At 33.9% G+C, this 22,831-nt stretch overlaps 1 protein-coding gene across 1 annotated transcript in view; it reads left to right on the top strand.

The window, feature by feature from the left end:
* Nucleotides 1–22,831, top strand: part of LOC129258024 (intraflagellar transport protein 122 homolog) — a 42,822-nt gene that overhangs the window by 395 nt on the left and 19,596 nt on the right. The window contains exons 2-15 of the mRNA XM_064097772.1: nt 1,359–1,425; nt 2,723–2,886; nt 3,412–3,488; nt 4,565–4,698; nt 5,838–5,917; nt 7,161–7,236; nt 8,302–8,493; nt 9,101–9,298; nt 14,925–15,068; nt 15,983–16,120; nt 16,658–16,822; nt 17,774–18,012; nt 20,633–20,786; nt 21,056–21,217. Of these exons, the coding sequence (XP_063953842.1) occupies nt 2,750–2,886; nt 3,412–3,488; nt 4,565–4,698; nt 5,838–5,917; nt 7,161–7,236; nt 8,302–8,493; nt 9,101–9,298; nt 14,925–15,068; nt 15,983–16,120; nt 16,658–16,822; nt 17,774–18,012; nt 20,633–20,786; nt 21,056–21,217 (1,896 nt within the window). The 5' untranslated portion in view covers nt 1,359–1,425; nt 2,723–2,749. The remainder of the gene's footprint in view (nt 1–1,358; nt 1,426–2,722; nt 2,887–3,411; nt 3,489–4,564; nt 4,699–5,837; nt 5,918–7,160; nt 7,237–8,301; nt 8,494–9,100; nt 9,299–14,924; nt 15,069–15,982; nt 16,121–16,657; nt 16,823–17,773; nt 18,013–20,632; nt 20,787–21,055; nt 21,218–22,831) is intronic.

The raw sequence follows: 22,831 nt of genomic DNA, 5'->3' as shown, positions 1-22,831 counted from the left end.
AGCTAAAAGAGAGGGCGACAATATCATGAGCAGTGCCAATTTAAATAAAAAAAAGATACTTCCATTGGCCGATAAATATCATGAATCGTAAAATACTTGCATTGGCCAATAAATATGATATTTATTGCCGATGCAAGTATTTTACGATTCAAGATATGATGATATTTATCGGCCGATGCAAGTATTTTTTAAAAATTTAAATGAAAAAAAAAGGACAAAAAACAGTGACCTACTTCGGCTGTCGCGCAACTCCCACTTCCCTAGTTTATCTGAACTTAATACATAAACATATGTCCATTGAGTCCCTGTACAGATCGAGTTAGAACTTCGGTCTGTGTAATTGGTGAGTGGAGCCAACGGAGTTCAGCGGAACAACCAATATAACAGAGACCGAAGCTTTTGGTCTAGATCTACTTAGACCGTACTAATGTTATATCTCAAACTGACTCGAGGATGAGGGGTTCGATCGAGTCCCGCTCATCATGCGGAAAGAGTACATCTATCCAACGACGACGAAAGTTCAATGTCCATGCCAACCTATATAAGAATCATTATTAAACATCAAATCCCCCACTTAAAGGGGAATAATGCATTGAGTCTATGGGGTAGAGTTCCCTTTCACTGTGAGCAGGATGGATGGCTAGCCATCTTGTATTTTTTGTATGACACGAGGATAAACCAACAAAGTTTTTTTTAAATGTCAGTACTGCAATTTTCCAAACAGACTAATTTAGCTGTCTACACTTCACTTGAATGAAGACATTGCTACTGATAGTGTTAGCAAGTTCAATAACACCAAACATGTCATGAACTGCCTGATTTAGTTGGCTACAGTGCTGGCATTGTTGCTCAACCTGACTCATTGAGGTCAAGAGTCCGGAGACGGCAAGAAATCTTTATTGAAGCTAAAATATTGTAGTTTCTGATGATAGATGTACAGACATTCAGGTGAAAGATTGTTTAGGAAGGTTGGGTTGGGCAAAATTTGGGTAAGAAACTTTAAATTCAATTGCTAGAGAAACCACCTACATTTGGGCAGGTTACGATTGTCTTTGTTCAAATTTCATGAAGTTCTTCTTCCTCAGGGTGGACCTGTGTCTTTCACACTTGAAGATTAATACAGGCGAATACAGGTTCTCTTTTGTCTAAATAAATATAATGTTTTAGTGTCATGTACATGTAGGTGTCACTATTTATGTAAAATTGAATACTCAATTTGGCAAATATATAAAATATTAGAATCTGTTGAGGTAATCATGGCTTCACTTCATAACCTACTTACCTAGCCTTTAACCTTTTTGAGACAAAATTAGATCTTTAGAAATTATTCATCGGCATATTTTCCTTTTATCAAACAGTATTCATGATCTTGCATTCAAGCCTGATGGAACCCAACTTATTGTTGCTGCTGGTAATAGAGTACTGGTAAGCCATGATATTATTATGTCTGTATTCCAACTCAGGAAGCCATTACCTGTGTGTGGAATGTCTTATTCCCGCAAGTGAAATATTATATTTCATTTCTTTGATGTATGCATTCAAAGAGCTCATCAACTGCTGCTACAGCAAAACCTTGCATTAAGTGTGAGTGCTGTATGTTTTCTGGTCAGTTAAATTTCGACACTTGAGATGAAAGATGCAAATTAAATAATTTTTCCTTCAATAATTCATAAATTCTTTAGATTTAAGTTGGAAAATATTATGAGAAAAAAATTTATTCACAATGCTCTATGATATTTGATGCATACTAGAATTTGAGAAATCCAACTGCAAATTAAAAGTTGTATATATCTCAAGTTCTTATCTAATCCCCAATCTTATTAGATTGTAACTCAAGTCAGTTGATCTTGTTTGCTTCTCTTCCTTTTTATTATTTATCTCTTGTTTTTCCTTCTTCATCTTCCTGTCTTGTTATTTTTCTTCAATTTCTTGTTATTCCTCTGTATTTCTCTTCCCTGTAAACCATTTTAAATAAAGATATGAATTCATAGTATTGGAAGAGATTTTGAAGTTGTTTGATAGTATATCATCATAATGGCCTTTGAAGATAAATTGCCTTTAAGCAGGGTTGGGCTCAATTACATTCAAAATACATTCCTAATTACATTACAGAGATGATCCAGCTACTTACCAGCTTCTAATTAACATTATATTAACCTGTTAAAGTCAGCCCAATGAAAAATTATTGTCAAGTTGATTATAATCTGGTCATTAGCTGGCTTAAGCAGGTTATTGTAATGCTAATTAGAAGATGGTTAGTAGCTAGATCATCTCTGGAATGTAATTAGGAATGTATTTGGAATGTAATTGGGCCCAACCCTGCCTTAAGTAGATATTCACATTGTTTGTTTTTATCTTCATAATCAAATAGTCAACTTGATGTGTTTGAAACTTGCGAGAAATTTGAAAAATCACATTTAAACTTTTTTATTTCTTTTCTTCCTAAGTTCCTTTACTGGAACATTAGTGGGAGCAGAACTCAACAATTCATACCAAATGCTTGTATTTTTATTTCAAGATAATTAGCTCGATCAAGTACGATTATTTTTTCATCGTGCATTTGTTTATTTCAGTCTAAGATCTACTCTGTTTTAAGTTGAATTTACTTACACATGGTCTGTATCACACTTTTCAGCTTTTCAATAAGATTAAAATATTAGTAGTATTACCAAGGTTCTTGAATATCAACAAAACTCATCATACAATGTGTTTTATGTCATAGGTTTATGACACTAATGATGGCACACTTATGCAGCCTTTGAAGGGTCATAAAGATACTGTCTATTGTGTGGCATACGCCAAGGATGGTAAAAGATTTGCTTCGGGATCAGCGGACAAGACAGTCATCATCTGGACATCAAAACTAGAAGGAATATTGAAATATACGTAAGTCATGTGATACAAGAGACAATTACTTTAATTATACTTTATCCTGCAACTTACTTGATTACCAGCCTGTAGAGAAGTCATCAGTGTTATTCTCAATGCCCCCGAATAAATGCAGTGGTGTATACTGTACAGCAATGATAAGGTTCATATGTTATCTTTTTATAGGGCACCGATGGTCTTGGTTTACATCTAAAAGAAGGCAATATATTTAAAATTGATTTAACTGGTGTTGATGATTGATGGTCATGAAGAGGAAATTAATGTGAAGGATGAAAAGAATATAGATGTTCAGTAATAATTGAAGCAAAAGAACTACTGAATTTTCAGAGCATTTATTAGAATTCATTAATTTGAAATTAAAAAATGGTGCTGAGTAAAGACATGCTCACATTTGTTTGTTTTTTACTTGCACTTATCAAGAATGAACAGAAGGCGATTTCAAACAAATCACAACAGAATAAGGGATGTTTCTAATCGTTATTTTTTACATTAAAAAAAATTGTTTGTATTGTTTTATTACAGTCACAATGATGCCATTCAATGTCTTGGGTTCAATCCAATCACACATCAGCTGGCTAGTTGTGCTTTCAGTGATTTTGGTTAGTATCTGCATTAGTATTATTTCTTGTTTATTCCTTAGATTTTAGTATGTCCTAAATTTCATATATTCAATTCGATTCAATCTATTCTTGATAATAATTAAAACATCATCTAATGTACATTCGTATATGGAAATTTCATTACAAGAAAAGGAGGGCAACAAATAGTTTACACTTGAAAATTAGAAGCCTCCAAAAATACAGTAAGTATTGTATGTACACATTAGATGAAGCGACCTGTTGAATATTTTCACTTCCCCTTTTCCAAGATATCTAAATAAAATTGAACATAATGCAATTATGGTACCCTTAAAATTCTCTTGAAGATAATCATTTAATAATTGAAGGCAAATTTCTTTGTAAAAATATTAAGATACCTGTTGTGAGACATACCTAATATGTGTTTAAAATCATTTGTTTTATGAGGAAACCTCTTTTGATTACTTTAATCTAAGTTTAATAGACTGTCAAAGATACAGTTCCTGTCAACTGTGTCTATTGAATATAAATACAATGTATTATTATTATTATTATTATTGAAAAGGGTTACAGTATTCTTAGTTTAGGGAGAAACAGAAAAGGGTAATTTCAGTGCATTTGTTCCTATTTTGTACAAATTTGTCTGACATGATATATAAGAAATTGAGGAACATTTCTGTTTTTAATTCTCTTTAAAATTTATACCTATGTCTTGCATTTCGGAGTTGGTAATGTTAGATATGAAAAAGTTTTTTTTTTCTTTTCCCGGGGGGTCCTAAATGATTTTCATGTAGAGAAAAAGGAGATGGAGTGGAAGGGTGGATAAAATGATATTATGGAGCAAGCAGGCTCAGTTAATTCAACAGGTCACTACTTCATGAATTCTAGGATACATCTATTGCTATAATATTTGAAAATAAAAAATATTGAGAAAATGTTTAAGTAACAAAAAATGCTGTTAAAATCTAATTTCCATTTAAGTAAGTTAAAAGGAAAGGCGACAAATGTATTTAATACTGAATGAAATTATCATGTATACATGTATGGTGGAAAATTTTCATCAGAATATATGTTGACCTCTATTTTTTTTCTTTCAGGATTATGGTCCATGGAGCAAAAATCTGTTTCCAAACACAAAGTGACAAGTCGTATTACATGTTGTTCTTGGACTAACGATGGTCAGTACCTAGCTTTAGGACTGTATAATGGATGTATCACTATCAGGACTAAGGTAAATACTCATAAGGAGACAGCCGATTGGATGATATTATATGACACCTAGGTAGATCCTTGTCATTTGATTGGTTGGTCGATATCGATCATTCAGCCCATTCTACAATGACGTTATCAACCATGCAAGTTTAGATCCATTCATCGTGCAATTTTGGATCCATATGATTTTGCGCACCCAGACTACAATGCAGGCACCACGCGATAATCAACAGACCAAGCTCGCACTGCATTAGCATATTTTGCATCGAAATTCACAAATTTCATATGAAATAGAATCTATTTTTAGGTGTCATATAAACCAAATAATGAATGTTCTTTTCATTTGTGCAATGGACAGAATACTTCATTCGGTGAAAGATGAAATGATCCATTCCATTCTCGGCTACGCCTCGTCGAATGGATCATTTCATCTTTCACCTCATGAAGTATTCTGTCCATTGCACTCATAAACATTCATTATTTGTATATTATCTCGAGTCATATTTCAGTATTTTCTGAATCACATGTAAAAAAAACAGTACGATTTCTCTGTTATGATTTTAAGATTATTTTCGAATAAACCATTGTTATGATATGGCAAAAAATAACAAGTTAGATTAATTCTAAATTTGATTCCTTTCTTTATTTACAGGAAATAGATCATACATTAAACAAAATAAAAAATTATCTTACATATCTTGAAGAGTCAGTTCTGAGTATTTCCAAATTATGTCCTGTATTAAATCCGTATAATATCCAAATTGGCTGGCAACGATTCCTATGTTCTTATTATGCAATGAACTTCCTTAGAGAAAAAGAAAAACTAAATGGATGAACGTACATGTGATTTCGCTTACAATTCTTAAATATAATTTGGCTCAGTATCGTTTTATATATTTCTTTGTAGGAAATGAAAACGAAATGTAATTGAATAATCAAATGACTGGAACATTTTTTTCAAATCTTTATTTGCCATTGAAGGTAGGGAGAAATGATTACACTACAGAACAGGATTCATGGGATTTGGGATGTGTATGGGTGTAACATCTGTGTAAACAAAGTAGGTGAGATGGTTTTTATTTGTTATTATTATTATCATTTTTTTTTCTGGTTCAATGTGATAAAATATGATTTTATGAATCATGCTTATTTTTATAGAATGGTGAAGAGAAGCTCAAAATTGAGAGACCTAATGGTGGTCTTAGTCCTATATGGAGCTTACAGTGGAATCCTTCTAAGTAAGTTATCTTTATTTCTACTTCTTATTGTTACAATCAGCTCTATATTATAGCAGCTATATGTTGAAAGTTAACCCCTTTTTTGTGTGTGTGTATTGTCAAACATGTAGTGAGGTACTTGCACTTTGGATAGGATAGCAAGATATTCATTTTCTTTTTATTATTTCAGAAAATATCTCGCAACCAGCCAGGTTTATGCATTGAAATGATTACTCATTGATCAGATTTAACTAGGAGAATGACTGAATGCAAATGCATTATGTGCATACCATGTAAATTAGAATAGTAATGGTTTCAGAAAAATCTATTGTCATCTTTGAAGTTTAAGAATTTGAAAAGTAGATCACTCTAGAAAGAATAAACAAGACACTAAATATTCATTAGATCTTTTAGAAGGCAGATAAATATAATTCAGTCTAAGTTTGATGTCATGGGAAATTGATAAGTTTGATGAATTAGTTCCGCTATTAATCTAATCTTCTTACTGATATTTTGGACAGATCATTATTTTTCTTTGGGTGAGTCTGGATATTTGAAGTAAAACTTTGATATTGTGGTTGTCAATAATTTTTGTTTTTTGTTTGATTGATTTTGAAGGATTTGTTTCATTGGTAGTTCTGGCTAGACTAATTTTACAAGCCTTTAATAATGATTGTGTGCAGTATCTTGGCCTGATGATGGACACTGTTATTCTCTGGGGAAAAACATAAATTCTAGAATTTTATCTGTAAAAGGAAAGTAGAATAAAATGGTTGTGGAATTGAAAGAGATCTTGTTTGATGAGAATGTGAGAGTATGATGTGACCTTTCAGTTTGATCTGTATCTTTTTAATGTAACTTCCACTGATATGAATTCCAAAGATGTGAAAATTATTTGTCTGTACTTAACCATAAATAATTTAATCTGATGAAACTATTACTTCAACAGTTGGATTTTAAAGTACAGTCCAGTTTTGGAATGTATTCATGAATAGTTCATGGAAAATTTATTTGATTGTAATAATTTCTTTATTTTGATTGAATAGTAAGAGTGGAAAGCTTTTCACATTGTTGCTCACCGGAGCATAACCTTGTTCGTCAAGTCCATAATTAAACAAAAAGATTATCTACTAAATATTAAATAAAGATGATTGAACTGAAGTCCTGTCATTTCAGGGTTTTGTAGATATAGCTAAATTATTCTTGTTGAATTGATTTATGGCAATCTAATTTTACACTTTCTTAATGAATACTTGTTTTACAGAGATGAATCTGTTGATACCCTTGCCGTCCTTGATTGGGGTCAGAAGTTATCTTTCTACAATCTCAGTGGAAAACAGGTATGATGATAGCTTACAGATTAACATCTACTTGAATTAAGATTGATCAATTACTATAAGTGCAATAGATTATAAGCAATTAGTGATTCATTGATGTAAACACAATTCATCAGCAATTTACTTGACTATTCTTTCTATATTTAGTTTAATTCAACTCTTCATTTTTGTCTCACCTGCATTATGCATAGCAGAGTGAGACTGTAGGCGCCGCTTTTCCGATGGCGGCGGCGTCAACATCAAATCTTAACCGAAGGTTAAGTTTTTGAAATGACAGCATAACTTAGAAAGTTTATGGACCTAGTTCATGAAACTTGGACATAAGGTTGATCAAGTATTACTGAACATCCTGCCTGAGTTTCAGGTCACATGATCAAGGTCAAATTCATTTAGGGTCAATGATCTTAGGCCATTTTGGGAGTTCATGAAACTTGGCTATAAGGGTAATCAAATATTACTGAACATCCTGCCTGAGTTTCAAGTCACATGACCAAGGTCAAAGCCTCAAAGGTCATTTCAGTTCAATGAACTTTGGCCAAGTTGGGGGTATTTGTTGAATTATTTTCATAACTTTGAATGTTTATGAATCTGATTCATAAAACTTGGACATAAGAGTAATCAAGTACCACTGAGCATCCTGTGCGAGTTTCAGGTCACATGACCAAGGTCAGAGGTAATTAGGGTCAATGAACTTTGGCAATGTTGGAGGTAATTATTAAATTCCTGTCATAACTTTCAAAGTGTATGGATTTAGTTTATATGAATTGTGGATATAGGGGTAATCAAGTATCACTGACAAGTCGTAGGTAATATGATAAAGGTCGAATGTCATTTAGGGTCAATGAATGTAGTATTGTATCATTATATGAATGGTGTTTTTGTGAATAATTATTCTATAGTAATTTTCAAAGTCATTACTGCTGCTATATTGAATCGCGTAATGCAGGTGAGACTGCCAGAGGCGCTCCACTTGTTTGATGCTCTATTTACTTTGTAATATGAAAAATGAAGAAATCTACCTATTCGTGGAATTTAGATAATACTTCTGAATATTTTATTTGTTCTCAGATCGGTAAAGAACGTAATTTAGGTTATGATCCATGCTGTCTGAGTTACTTCTCTAGAGGAGAATACCTGATAATTGGAGGAGCTAACAAACAGGTTACACTTCATACTAAAGATGGAGTTCAGTTAGGAGTGGTTGGTGAACAGAACTCATGGGTATGGTGTGCCAAGGTTAGACCAGATCAGAATCATGTGGTAAGTCATACCATATAACAAGATGCTTTTAGTCTCAAATTATGTATTTACATGGGTTAAATCACTATTCTCCTTTTGCTTTTGTAGCTCTAGACAACATTTTAAACAACATGTTTCTACTCATCACCATCTGAAAGTGATAGATACGTATTCTTCAGGAGTGCATTGTATGGTTACATTATCCAAGCTTAGAAAGAAGCTCTAGATGTAGGGTAGTGTTGCTGTAAATAATTTTGTTGATAACTGTCTGTTTCTGTTTGGGTAACTCCCGTAGGAACTCGGCAAAGCAGCTTTCTGCTGCATCACCGCCAAGCTGGTATATAACCAATTACATATATGAAATAGTTTTGTACGTCTAGGTTAATCAGTCTATATGGCTGACCGTTATAGAAATTACTCTCTGGCCTTTTTTGGGGGTTAAAGTGGAGATAATGGCACTCACAACCATTCAATCACTAGAACACATGAAGTAGTGTTCTTATATTCATGTGCTTTAATGAAACAACCCAATTTTTAGCAATAATTACATTATAGGTTAGTGCAATATAATCCATCCTTATGTTAATGGATGCAAATTAGCACACTAATCTTACCTTCTTCTATCCAGGCTGTCGGATGTCAGGATGGAACCATAGCTCATTATCAACTCATATTCAGTACAGTACATGGTCTGTATAGAGATCGGTATGCCTTCAGGGAAAACATGACTGATATCATCATACAACATCTTCTTACTGATCAGAAGGTCCGCATTAAATGTCGTGATCTCGTCAAGAAGATTGCAATCTTCAAGAATCGTCTTGCTGTGAGTTATCTGGATTGTATTTTTGTTCATCGTTTGGAGAGGGATTGAGAGAAATGGTTTTATTTAGAGATTATATGTTATTAAAACTTTAATCCTAGTTTAGATCAAGATTGAATATGTATTGTAAATCATTACATGTACTGCTAGAACGTAGCTCCACTCTTTAACCCTCATAATCTCAGGGTATTTTTAGTCTTATGGGGGGGATTACTACAAAAATTTGCATGATGATGGATTCTATGTACAGTATATGCATAGCTAAATTTCACTAAATCTTTTTATTTTGTATACATGAATTGATTATGCTAATTTACATGTAGTAGAATATAGCTGTAATCATATAAACAAAGCATTGAAGGTTGTTTTTGTCTCACCTGCATAGCAGAGTGAGACTATAGGCGCCGCTTTTCCGATGGCGGCGGCAGCATCAACACCAAATCTTAACCGAAGGTTAAGTTTTTGAAATGACAGCATAACTTATAAAGTACATGGACCTAGTTCATGAAACTTGGCCATAAGGTTAATCAAGTATTACTGAACATCCTGCCTGAGTTTCATGTCACATGACCAAGGTCAAAGGTCATTTAGGGTCAATGAACTTATACCCTTTTTACACACGCTAAAATTTCCTTAACCCCGTACTATAGGTGGGGCTAAATTGCCATTTAGCCCCACCTGTAGTACGGGGTTAAGCTTAGCCCACTTTCTTTTTACACAGCATTTTTGCAAAGTAGGCTAACCCCACCTTTAGTACGGGATTATTTGGCCCTGCAAAAAAGCAGGGTTATCCCAGCAATTGCGGTGCTAAGAGCGATAGTACGGGGTTAAGATCACTAGTGTAAAACAAAAGTCGGCTAAGCGCTCCCATTCATGCCCCTCAACAGAGCCGGCCCTGTTGTCCAATCAGAGGTAAGTATAATGAATATTCATGACAGCGAACACGGCGATGAGAAATTCCGAGTGAAGTACTTGTACTACAATGATCGACAAATGTATTTAAAGCGCGCGATTTTGGATATGACCCGAATGACCCCTCAGTGCGCTCGTGAATATTCATGAGCTACCACTAGTCCGGGGTTAGCGAGTTTTGTGTGTGAAAAGCAAGCATTCCTTATCCGGGGTTAGCAATAACAATTTGGCATTGTGTGAAAAGGAAAAAAAATAGTACGGGGTTAAGAAAATCCTGTGTAAAAAGGGTATTAGACCATGTTGGGGGAATCAACATCAAAATCTTAACCTAAGGTTAAGTTTTTGAAATGTCATCATAACTGAGAAAATATATGGACCTAGTTCATGAAACTTGGACATAAGTTTAATCAAGTAATACTGAACATCCTGCATGAGTTTCACGCCACATGACCAAGGTGAAAGGTCATTTAGGGTCAATGAACTTTGGCCAAATTGGGGGTATCTGTTGAATTACCATCATAACTTAAAAATTTTATGGATCTAGTTCATAAAACTTGGACATAAGAGTAATCAAGTATCACTGAACATCTTGTGCGCATTTCAGGTCACATGACCAAGGTCAAAGGTCAATGAACTTTGGCCATAATGGGGGTATCTGTTGAATTACCATCATAACTTTGAAAGTTTATGGATCTGACTCATGAAACTTGGACATAAGAGTAATCAAGTATCACTGAACATCCTGTGCGAGTTTCAGGTCACATGATCAAGGTCAAAGGTCATGTAAGGTCAATGAACTTTGGCCATGGTTGTTTTTTTTGAAATACCATCATATCTCTGTAAGTGTATTGGTCTAGATCATAAAACGTGGACATAAGAGTAACCAAGTATCACTGAACATCTTGTGCGAGTTTCAGGTCACATGACCAAGGTCAAAGGTCAATGGATATTGGCGATGTTGGGGGTATTTGTTGAATTACCATCATAACTCTGTAAGTATATTGGTCTAGTTCATAAAACTTGGACATAAGAGTCGTCAATCATCACTAAACATCTCATGCGAGTTTCTGGTCACATGACCAAAGACAAAGGTCATTTAAGGTCATTGAACTTTGGCCATTTTAGAGGTGATTATTAGATTGCTTTCATAACTTTCAAAGTTTATAGATATAGTGTATAAAATGTGGATATAGGGGTAGTCAAGTATCACTGACAAGTTTTAGGTCACATTATCAAGGTCAAATATCAATGAACGTAGTATTGTATCATATGAATGCAGGGTGCTACATAACTTTTTTGAAGCACTTGCCCAGTCGGGCAAGTAAATTTTCAAATAGTTGGAGAATACTTGCCCGAATATAGATTTCACTTGCCCGAAAAAATTCTTCAAAACAAGTTATAGCCTTATAGTCTTACATACCATACCATTGACGGCATTAAAAATACATTTTTCAACATGACTACTGATGTACCTTGTAGTTGTATTTCTTTTTTTTAATGATTTTTATCTTGAACATCATGACAAAATATATGGTAAATATGCTATTTAATTAATTTCCTAATCTCATATATTTTCCATATATTTTGGAGGGGACTAGGACACAATAAAAAACGGGGAAAACACTGAAAATAATCAGAGGAAAAAAAAATAAGAGGGGGAGAGAATGAAAGAAAATAAAGTAAGAAGACAGAAAGGACGAAGAAATAAAGGAAGAAAGAAAAAAAATAAAATAAAGAAAGAGAGAGAATGGCTGCGGGGGAGAGAAAGATGGAAAGAAAGAAAGGAAGAAAGAAGGGAAAGGAGGATGGAAAGAAATAAAATAGAAAAAAAATGAGAGGAAGAGAAAGGAAGGAAAGAAAGGAATGAATAAAAGGAAAATAAGAAAGAAAAAAGGTAAACAGAAAGGAAAGAAGGAAGAAAGGAAGAAAGAAAAGGTATAGGATAGATGGAATTAAAGGAAGGAAAAAAAGAAAAGATAGATACAACGAAAGACAGAAAGAAATGAAGGAAGGAATGAAGGAAAGAGATGAAGGAAGGCAGAAAGAAAAAATAAGGAAGAAAAGAAAGGATGGATGGAAAAAAAAAAGAAAATCAGAAAGAAAGAAGGAAGAAAGCAAAGAAAAAATATATAAAAAAAAAACTGAGGGGAAGAGAAAGGAAGGAAAGAAAGGAACGAATAAATAAAGAAAAAGAAAGAAAAAAGGTAAAAAGAAAGAAAGGAAGAAAGAAAAGAGAAAAAGAAAAGGTAAAGGATTGATGGAAGGAAGGAAAAGAGAAAGGAAAGAAGGAAGAAAGAAAAGGTATAAAGATAGATGGAAGGAAGGAAAAAAAAGATAGAATGAAAGACAAAAAGAAATGAAGGAAGGAATGAAGGAAAGAGATGAATTAAGGAAGACAGAAAGAAAAAATAAGGAAGAAAAGAAAGGATGGATGGAAAAAAGAAAGATCAAAAGAACGAAAGACAGAAATAAAGGAAGGAAGGAGAAAGAAAGAAAGAAAGAATGAAAGACAAAAAGAAAGGAAGGAATGAAGGAAAGAAAGAAAAGAAAGAATGAAAGGGATGAAAAAAGTAAGGAAGAAAAAAAGACAGGAAGAAAAGTTAAAGAATGGATGGAAGGAAGGAAGACAGTAAGAAAGAATGAAAGGAAGGGGAAAGTGAAGGAAGGATTAAAGAAATAGGTAAACAAAGGTTGGATGGAAGGAAGAAAGAAAAAAAGATAGAAAGAAAAGAATGACAGCTATAATAGTATAGTAACAGAAAAAATGAACAAAAGAAGGAAGGAAATTTAAAGAAATCAAGAGAGATTCAAAAGAAGGAAAGATAGGCAGAAAGAAAGAAAATAGAGAGGAAGAAAGCTCAAACTATCCAGTCATAAATAAAGAAGAAAATTTCATAAATTTCCTTGGCTAAAAAATAGTTACGAAAGAAACCACGTTTATCAACATACACACAAATGTATATGTGGGACTGTCAAACAATGTATTTCAGTGTGTGCGATACAGACGATCATTCGAAACCCGATCTTTTTGAAGCATAACAAAAGTGAAAATTTCTCCTTTTACCGCTTACAAATGACAGAGCTACCACCAATTTTTAGGAAATATGGACACTACAAGAATTTTCATTGGTAAGAAATGTGAATTTGACAGTTCTGTGGGAGATTTCTTCCAGAGCAAACTTCGTTCGTGCAGCACCGTACTCCATAGAAACTTTACTACATGCATCGGCTGCGTGGACTAGGCGCTAGCTAGCTAGGTATGCTAGACTGCCATTGATTCTGTGTGTGTGTGTACGTCTCTGAGCTGTGTGTTTATTGCAGAATATGGCGCAAATTTTGCAATTCGAAAGAAGAAATTAATGATATTGCTTTTTTTGTCTCTCTTTCTTTTCTATATTTTGATGGTGAAATATGGGGAATCTTTCTAAAATATAATTTCCATAGGAGAATTTTGCTTGCCCGATTCGGGCAAGCAGTTTTTGTCTTTGCTTCAAAACACTTGCCCGACTCTAACTTTTACTTGCCCCGGGCAATCGGGCAAGCGCTTATGTCGCACCCTGTGAATGGTGTTTTTTGTGAATAATTATTAAAAGGTTGTTTTTCAAAGTCAGCACTGCTGCTATATTGATTGCGTGATGCAGGTGAGACCGCCAGAGGCATTCCACTTGTTTTTTTAAGAGACTGTATTGGACTATTAGGGTTAAATAACAAACTCTGTCTCAGATTTGAATTCTGTAATAAGTTCATGAATTCTGTAGGAATGGCTTGTATAGACCCCTGTTACATCAAGAAAATCGTTGGCCCGGAGCCTGCCTCAGGTAGGAAAGAAATCCGATGTAAACATCCCAAACCAACCTCGGGCCACCTTTTAGCGAACCTACCTGAGACCACCTCCAGAGGTAGTCTCAGGCAGTGATTTGCTTATGAGACTTACTGTAATTTTATATTTTATTTGATAGAAGACAATAAACCGAGAAAAACATGTTATAAAACCAAAAGAAATCTACTCGGTCCCATGTAGCTTGACCCTTCCGTCTGCATCCCGAAGAGGGGAGGAAAAATGCTGTTTTGTAAACAGGCACATTAACGGACCAGGGGGCCGTTTCATAAAGCTGTTCGTAAGTTGAGAGCGACTTTAAGAACGACTGGTGAACCTCTCTTACGTGCTTAACCATCGCCAATTAATATTTCATTTACCACAAGAAAGGATCACCAGTCGTTCTTAAAGTCGCTCTTAACTTACGAACAGCTTTATGAAACACCCACCAGGTCTGTTCGCAAAGCTAATCCACTTGATCCTCATCAAGGTTGCAACTGCACACAGGCCGACCCCTGGCCACCGATTTTTAGATGTAATGGGGGTCATAGATTTCTCTTTTTCTTAAGCACCCTCTTGTCAAATGAATGACATTACATAGTAATATTACTATGATTCTTAATATTATCAGAAAGATAATTACTTTGAATTTCCATCAGATACATGTGGGCAATACTATGTTTTTGTTTCCTTTATCTTGTTGCAAATTTATAAATCATTATGATTTGAGCAGTTTGTGGAGTGAAGTAAAAATGCAGAAAAATAGACTTTCCAAATGATTGATTATTTCCTGGTATTGCCTTTGTATAAACATATTCAAGATGAATAGACAATAATTTTACATGTGAAATTAATGATTAAAAGATTGTTCAAGCATGATCCTAATGTTTATCATTTTAGGTCCAATTATCCGACAGGATTGTTGTATATGAGCAGTATTCTGATGATGCCTCTGATATGCACTACAGAGTTAAAGAGAAGATTAATAAGAAGTTTGACTGTAATCTTCTTGTGGTTTGTGCAGAACACATTATCCTCTGTCAGGTATGTTAGTTGTAGAATTGTTTGACTCTGTATCTTAATTCACCATAAGTATGATTTTATTCAACATACCATGAGGACGCTGCATATCAACATTTTTAGGGACACAGACAGAATGGTGGAGACGGTCCAATTTCTTGTCTTAAACTAAAAAATTTTGCAATATTTTATGAGTATATGATTTCTAGCATCCTGATTATATTACAAGGAGAGTATTTACAGAGCTGCCAACTGTTAGTCATAATTATTACTCTTCATGTCAAATTATGCCTTTATGCTTTTGACCTTAATTATTACTCTTTTTGAGGGCAAGTAAGTATGTTAACATTTAATGTATAGGCCTAGTAATACATTGGACAGTGGTGAACTCATCTGTAGGTTGCCAATGATGCTTGCTATTCGCATGATCCTGTATCTTTGTTTAAATTGCTTTGAATGTTGTCATCACTTGCTTAAATACTGACTCGATCTTGCAGTTTTTTCCTCTTTGATTTGTCATAGATTTACACAAAATAGAGAGTACCAGAGATGATTACGAATCTAAGCCATAAAATAAAGAGGATTCATTTTTTAAAGGAATCTGTTCCTCATATTACATGTACCTCTACAAAGAAATTTACAATACCGTGTGGCACATATTAAATTATGACTTTTATGTCAAAATTATGACTTTTGAGTTTCTGGATTACTACTTTTTACCTTAAAAGGTTGTCAGTTCTGTGTGTATTATCTTTTATGTTGACAGGTTTATGTTTTAGAAATCTATAGACATATTTCAATTCTTGGCTGTGTAATTCTACTCACACTGTACAGTTTAACAACAGACATAACAATGATCAATGTCTCCTTGTAATCTATGGTTCATTTTTCCTCCTATACAATATTGCATGATAATGAAATTTGGGAATCATTTTTAGGAACGTCGTCTTACCAGTTTAACCTTCTCTGGTGTGAAGGACAGAGAATGGGTAATGGAGGCCTTGATCAGGTATATCAAAGTGATTGGTGGCGCTGAAGGTAGAGAGGGTCTACTGGTTGGTCTTAAGAATGGACAGGTAATATATTGATTTCTTTTATTTCTTAACGACATCAGTAAAGTGGAAGGAAGTGACATTTTTCGATATCATGAATTTAATAGAATGTTTATTTCAGTGTTTTTTTCTATAATAAGTTTGAATAATTATCATGTTTTATCATCTATTGAAAATCATACCTGTGTCACAACTGTCTATATTCCATACCAGATGTGGCAAGTGTTTATTTTTTAAATTTTTCTTTTTAGTTTAGATTTCTATCTTGACTTCCGATGTGTAGATTATCATTGATTACCAATCAGAAAATGATATTGTTTATATATGAAGTACCCAGTGATCTAAATTTTCCTGTGATCCAGTAGAAATTAAACTCAGATTATTCTTGTATACTAAATGATATGAAGATGGAACTCGTAGATTTTCATGCTGAAATACGAACAGTAGGAGAAATTCATGCATGGAACTTTTTATAAGCTATAAATTTGCAAAATGGTGATGAAGTGATAGAAAGTTCATCAATTTAAGATTGTATTTGTTTATCCCTTGATATTTCTTCAGATCTTCAAGGTTTTTGTGGACAATCCTTTCCCTATCTTGATCCTGAAACAACAAACATCAGTTAGATGTCTTGATATCAGCTCATCAAGGAAAAAACTTGCTGTGGTTGATGAACATAATACCTGCATGGTCTATGATATCAATACAAAGGAACTACTCTTTCAGGTGTGTATAGGAGACTGTTCATAGGATTGAAGAGAGGTAGAAGCAATCTTTCTATATGTTAAGATATGATATGAGCATATGTTAAGATATGATATGAGCACTCGTATCTGCATTTAACTTTATGAGGCGAAGAGCAGGTTCTCTTGAACAAAGAATGTTGCCTTTATATAGACTAATGACCTTTCTATTTGATACCCCAACTGTGCTTGATAGCTGGCTACTGGGAGATGTTCTTGGGAGATTCTCTCAAAAGTGGCACACTTATGAGGAATTTTTATCACACTAGTTAATGAACTATCAGGTTAAATTCCCTTATCTCTGCTTTTCTGATTTGGAACTTTACTATATTTTGATGCCACACTAGAACTACAAAGATGAAGTTTAATTTCTTTTGTGACATCATAATAGCTTTTGCATATTCATGAGCAGTGACAACATTCGTTGATGGCTCTCATCTGAGAGTTAACCTTCTTGCATTTGGCTCTTTAGTTTTCCATGGTTAACATAGTTACCATTATCAGTTTTGTTAATATTTTATAAAGCTGTTAATTCATTATGCGCAACTTCACGCTTGACTGGTGGCCTAGTGTTCTTGTACTAATTAAGATACCCATTATTTTTAATGATTTTGTAAATTTGAACAAATGAGGAGCTTTGCATTCAAATGCATGTTAATACATGTACTTTAATTGACTATTAAAATTGGATTGCAATTTTAGCTGATGGGAATCATATTGGCACTCAAGAACAGGTCACCAGTCATCCATAAAGTTGTGTGTACCTTACAAACATTGAAACACCAACCTGGTTTAGTTTTGTGCAATTGGGCCAGATTTATGCAATTTGTGTTATGAGCACTCGGGAAACAAACTGAAATTTTTCTTATAAAAATTGATAATGAATAAAGTTTGCTTCATGACAAGCCAATCCATTCAATTTTATTGATCCTAGGAACCCAATGCCAACAGTGTAGCATGGAATACTCAATATGAAGACATGCTTTGTTTCTCTGGGAATGGAACTCTCAATATCAAAGCCAGTACATTCCCTGTCAAGCAACAAAAACTTCAAGGTTTTGTGGTAGGATTCACTGGATCCAAGATCTTCTGTTTACATATCTATGCCATGACAACGGTAGAGGTTCCACAGTCATCTGGGATGTATCAGTATCTAGAACGCAAACAATTCAAGTGAGTTAGAGACATCATCATGCTATATCAGTTTTTTATTTGGGAGAAGAAGAAATGGGCAGTTGCATGTTTAAGGAGATTGTATGGGCTATAAGTGTGTACTTTCCTCTCAAACATGTAAATCAGTCTTGACAGGAATTGAATTATTTCAGTTAGGATTCCTTTATGGGCGATTCCACACCAGAACTTCAAAAATATCATAAATTTCAACATGCTTTCAATAAGTCACAAGTAGTGTAATATTTTACTATGATACCTAAATTTTATGAAAATTATGAGTTTTAACCAAAAGTGAAGTCAGATATAGTTTTTTTGGGGGGAACAATGGAATTTTCAATTTTCAATAATTTTGCTAATTAAATAGTCAAGTACAAACACTGCCTGAAACAATTATTGGCAAAGTGCAAGAAGATTGAAAATATTGCAGGTCAATGGAAAAATGTATCATTGATGGTTCCAAATAATATCTACAACATTTTCATGATCCATAATGGGGGCAGCCCTGATTTTTCCGAACCTATTTTTGGCAATGTCCCGTACGACACATGAAAATGCAAAAGTTTTTCCTACAATTTTATTTTTGATGATGCAATTTCACAATATCAGTTTCTCTCTCTTTGACCCATGGGTGATCGATTTATCCCATAAGGATCTAATTACTGCCCTTCATTTTTCAATAATTGTCCTATTAAAAGTTGTCCCGTACGACACACAATATATAATGCATGTAATTGCAGGATTTGGATTCAGAAACTATAAATAGTAGGCCTATTTTTATTCAAGTAATTGATTTGACATAAAGTGAACTGAAAAAGTACTTTCTTATCTTCATAGAACATGAAATAGGTGATTCTAACCATTTTGATTGATTTCATGTAGGCGTATTCTTTTGTGAATCCCTTCAGCTAAACTGGCGATTTTCACTGGTCAGAGCAGGTTAATTTCTTTGTCATTGAGCATGAAAAGAAAACCTTTATAATTGATTCACCCTAGCCTGGAAGATGACTTCCTCTTGCATGCTAATGTGGAATTATTATAAGATGTAAAACGAAAATTACATATCAAGTATTGAAAGTCCTTACTTTTTTCAAGTTGTAAAAAAACATCACAAACCATGTTGTTAAAAAAAAAATCTGGAAAATAAGACAAACCATATGGTTTCATGAAATGCAGAAAGTTTTGAAAAAGTAGATCCGCATTTCTTTAGAAAAAAATTATTTTGTGGAATTACAAGTGACAGTTGTGACATATATCATGTATATATACATTTTATATGAAAAATTATAACATTTTAGCCCCATAATTTACACAAACAGTTTCATTCATTCATTGTTTAAACAGTGTATTGGAAATCATCAATTAATTCACTAAGATATAACTTCACACAAAACCTCAAGTTTTTCAGCTCATAAAAATGCTGTGAACCCTTGTACATTTCCCCATCATGAAAAAAAAATGATAACATATTGCTCCCGATTGTATATATTGAGGTTTAATACTTAATTATATTGTCCTGAATGACTACTTATTAAAAGACTTTGCATAAAAAGGAAGAATTTAGGGGCAATGCTCCCCTTCTGATTGATAAAAAGTTCATTGTTTTATTCAGGCTGCCCAGTACAACACGCAAGTGCCTGTACAACACACAAGTGTCCCGTACGACACACAAGTGTCCCGTACGACACAGAAGTGTCCTGTACTACACACAAGTGTCCCGTACGACACATTATTTTGTTTATGATATATTGACAGAAATATTAAGCCAATAGCGGTTTCTAACATAATGAATGTCTTTAGTTTGATAGGATTATCATTATCATCAGCCAAATAAAGGGATTGAAGAAGTCAAAGAGACATAAAGTAAGTAAGTTTGGCTTCAATTTAGAGATGTCCCGTACGACGCATTTTGAGTGTCCCTTACACCACAATGTTCTCGAAAATTGTAATTTGCTTTATTTATTCATGAATGTTTATTTTGCTTTCTTTCATAGATGTGTTTGTTCTTGGGTAATTGAATATCAGTTTGAGTTCAGTTTCTATGAAAATTATCTGTCCAACTCACAGACTTTAGAGTACAAACTTGAGGTTTCTAAAAAAGCCACTTTTTCTGCGTCCGTACGACACATTACTATTTAAAATCTGTATTATACAGGATGTGAATTCAAGTCATGTTAAGTCTTGGTTTTTCTAACACTCTGGTAGTGCTTGATGATCACCTTTAGTTACTGGAATATTTTTTGTTTTTCTAGTAAAAAAACTGTCAAATGTTCTCTAAATGTCCCGTACGACACGTATGGAATCACCCTTATTAGGCTTAGGAGTTAACTCAATCAGTGATGAAAGTCGACCACTGAGCAATACTGTAAACAAAAATTATTGTCGTGTTAAAGATGTTCGTTGCAAACAGTCATTACAAGAGTTTTTATCCTGCACTAAAGTATTTGCATCACATATCACTTAATTTCATGAATCCAATGCACCTGTAAAGTTTATGGACATTTATTTGTAGTAAATGTTAGGAAATTTTTGATTGGTGAATCAGGAATCTGAATAGGATACTTAAGCTCATCTTGACATTTTTTTTTTACTGTATTCATATTTCTTTTTTTTCATAATCTAGGGATGCATACAAAGTAGCTTGCCTTGGAGTAACTGTCAAGGATTGGACAGCTCTAGCTCATGAAGCCATTCAAGGTCTGGATTTTGATACTGCCAAGAAAGCCTTTACTCGTGTCAGAGACTTACGCTATCTGGAATTAATACACAGCATAGAGGCAAGTTCTTGGTCTCATCCATACCCCATTGTTTTTTAACAATTAAAGATAGGCATTGTATAACATCTAGGATTATCAATATAAGTCTTTTTATTTATAACTTGGGTAAGTCGTACACATTCATTATATTTCTCTTTGCTATGTTTGATTTTGTCACAGAAACTTTATTGAATCCTCTAAATCTTTTTATTGTTGTCATTCATTGAAGTTTAATTATATCGAATGAATACACATGATTGACATGATGTGACCTTTGACCTTGATCACAGGAGCGGAAGCGTCGTGGGGAGGTGGATGATCAGTTGTTCTTAGCAGATATCTATGCATATCAAGGCAAGTTTGGTGAAGCAGCTAAACTATACAAAAGAGCTGGTCAAGAACAGAGAGCAATGAATATGTACACAGATCTACGCATGTTTGATCATGCTAAGGTAATGATTGATCTCATTTTTTTGTTTTGTGACTATTTATCTGACTGTGTGGGTTTAAATATAAGTAAGCAACTAGAGTTCCAGGACTTTATATCTACTCTTAAGAGAATTGATATTAAAGAAAGTGTACAAGCCCTATTTCATGTATAACTAGTTAATCAATTTGTTATATAATCTTTAGATTTTGACTAAAGGTATCATGACCTGGTGGGGATGTCTTTAGATAAAAGGTATGGGGTTCAAATCCCACTGTTGCACTAGCGTCCTTTGGCAAGGCACTATCTACATCTGCCACTTTCAACCCAAGTGAGATTTATAGATGCCCGGCAGGAATTTATTTCTTGAAATGCTGAAGTGCCTTCATGGCAGCTTGCCAAAGCAGAGGTTGTAATTGCGGAGCGCCTTGGGGGCATTTCACAACGTTGTTCATAATGTTATGTGATATCAATACTTCTACAGTAAGTATAGCAACTCCAACTTCATTAGAAAGTATTACTCATGCTTCTTCCAGCTAAGCTTCTTAAGCACACACATTTTATGGGTTTCTTATTCACTAAATTCCTCCTTCTTACTAAAAGGTCCACTCCCCTCAATTCAGAGTAAAGTTATGACGTACAGATTGTTTTGGTCAAGTGTCCAAAGTTGACCAACACCTGTTTGGCTGAAGAGAGTCTTGACCTGATCAATAGAAAAGGGGTTCACTTCTGAACCCAAGTCAGATTGGTTACAGAATAAAGAATAGTTTAGAGATTGGTTCCAGCATCAGAGATCAGGTTTTAGAGCTACAGAAGAGTTTATATTATATACTTTCATCTTCCTAAGATATGAGGACAACTTCAGCTCGAAAAATGATTGATTTATATGATATTATTGTTGAGTAAAACTTAGTTTTAACATATTATTACAATGTATACTGTTCTGAGACATCTCAAATTGTCCAAATCTTATTGACAAATTAGTATAAGTGTAAGAACAAAATATTGTTTCATAAGAACATTTTGTTTCAAATTAGTAATCAAACAAATTATTCAAATTCAAAGACCTGTATTTAGTTTAGGGACTTATCTTAGGGACTTATCTTTGTGAAATATTTTTCATCTTGTATTTTTCATACAATATTATTTATGTCTAGTTGATATATATTGCTGTAGATAGTAATCATTGCTAGTGTAGAGTGTTAAACAAACTATAGTTCAGAAGAAGGTAAAATAAAATTTGTCACAAAATGGATCATTATTTCAATATTTTTTTCAACAAATGTGGGAAAGGCACATTTTCTAATAAAAGGGGATGTTATGTGATACCAATATATATTCAATATTTAACTTCTACAGGAAGTATACCAACTCCAATTTTTTTTAGAAAGTATTACTCATGCTTCTTCCAGCTAAACTTCTTAAGCACACACATTTTTGTCTCACCTGCATAGCAGAGTGAGACTATAGGCGGCGGTGACGGCGGCGGCGGCGTCAACACCAAATCTTAACCTGAGGTTAAGTTTTTGAAATGACAGCATAACTTAGAAAGTATATGGACCTAGTTCATGAAACTTGGCCATAAGGTTAATCAAGTATTACTGAACATCCTGCCTTAGTTTCATGTCACATGACCAAG

The sequence above is a fragment of the Lytechinus pictus genome, chromosome 3 (genome assembly GCF_037042905.1).
Source record: "Lytechinus pictus isolate F3 Inbred chromosome 3, Lp3.0, whole genome shotgun sequence".
Lineage (NCBI taxonomy): Eukaryota > Metazoa > Echinodermata > Echinoidea > Temnopleuroida > Toxopneustidae > Lytechinus > Lytechinus pictus.
The sequence above is the reverse complement of the archived record's forward strand: the minus strand, read 5'-3'. Positions and strand labels throughout refer to the sequence as shown.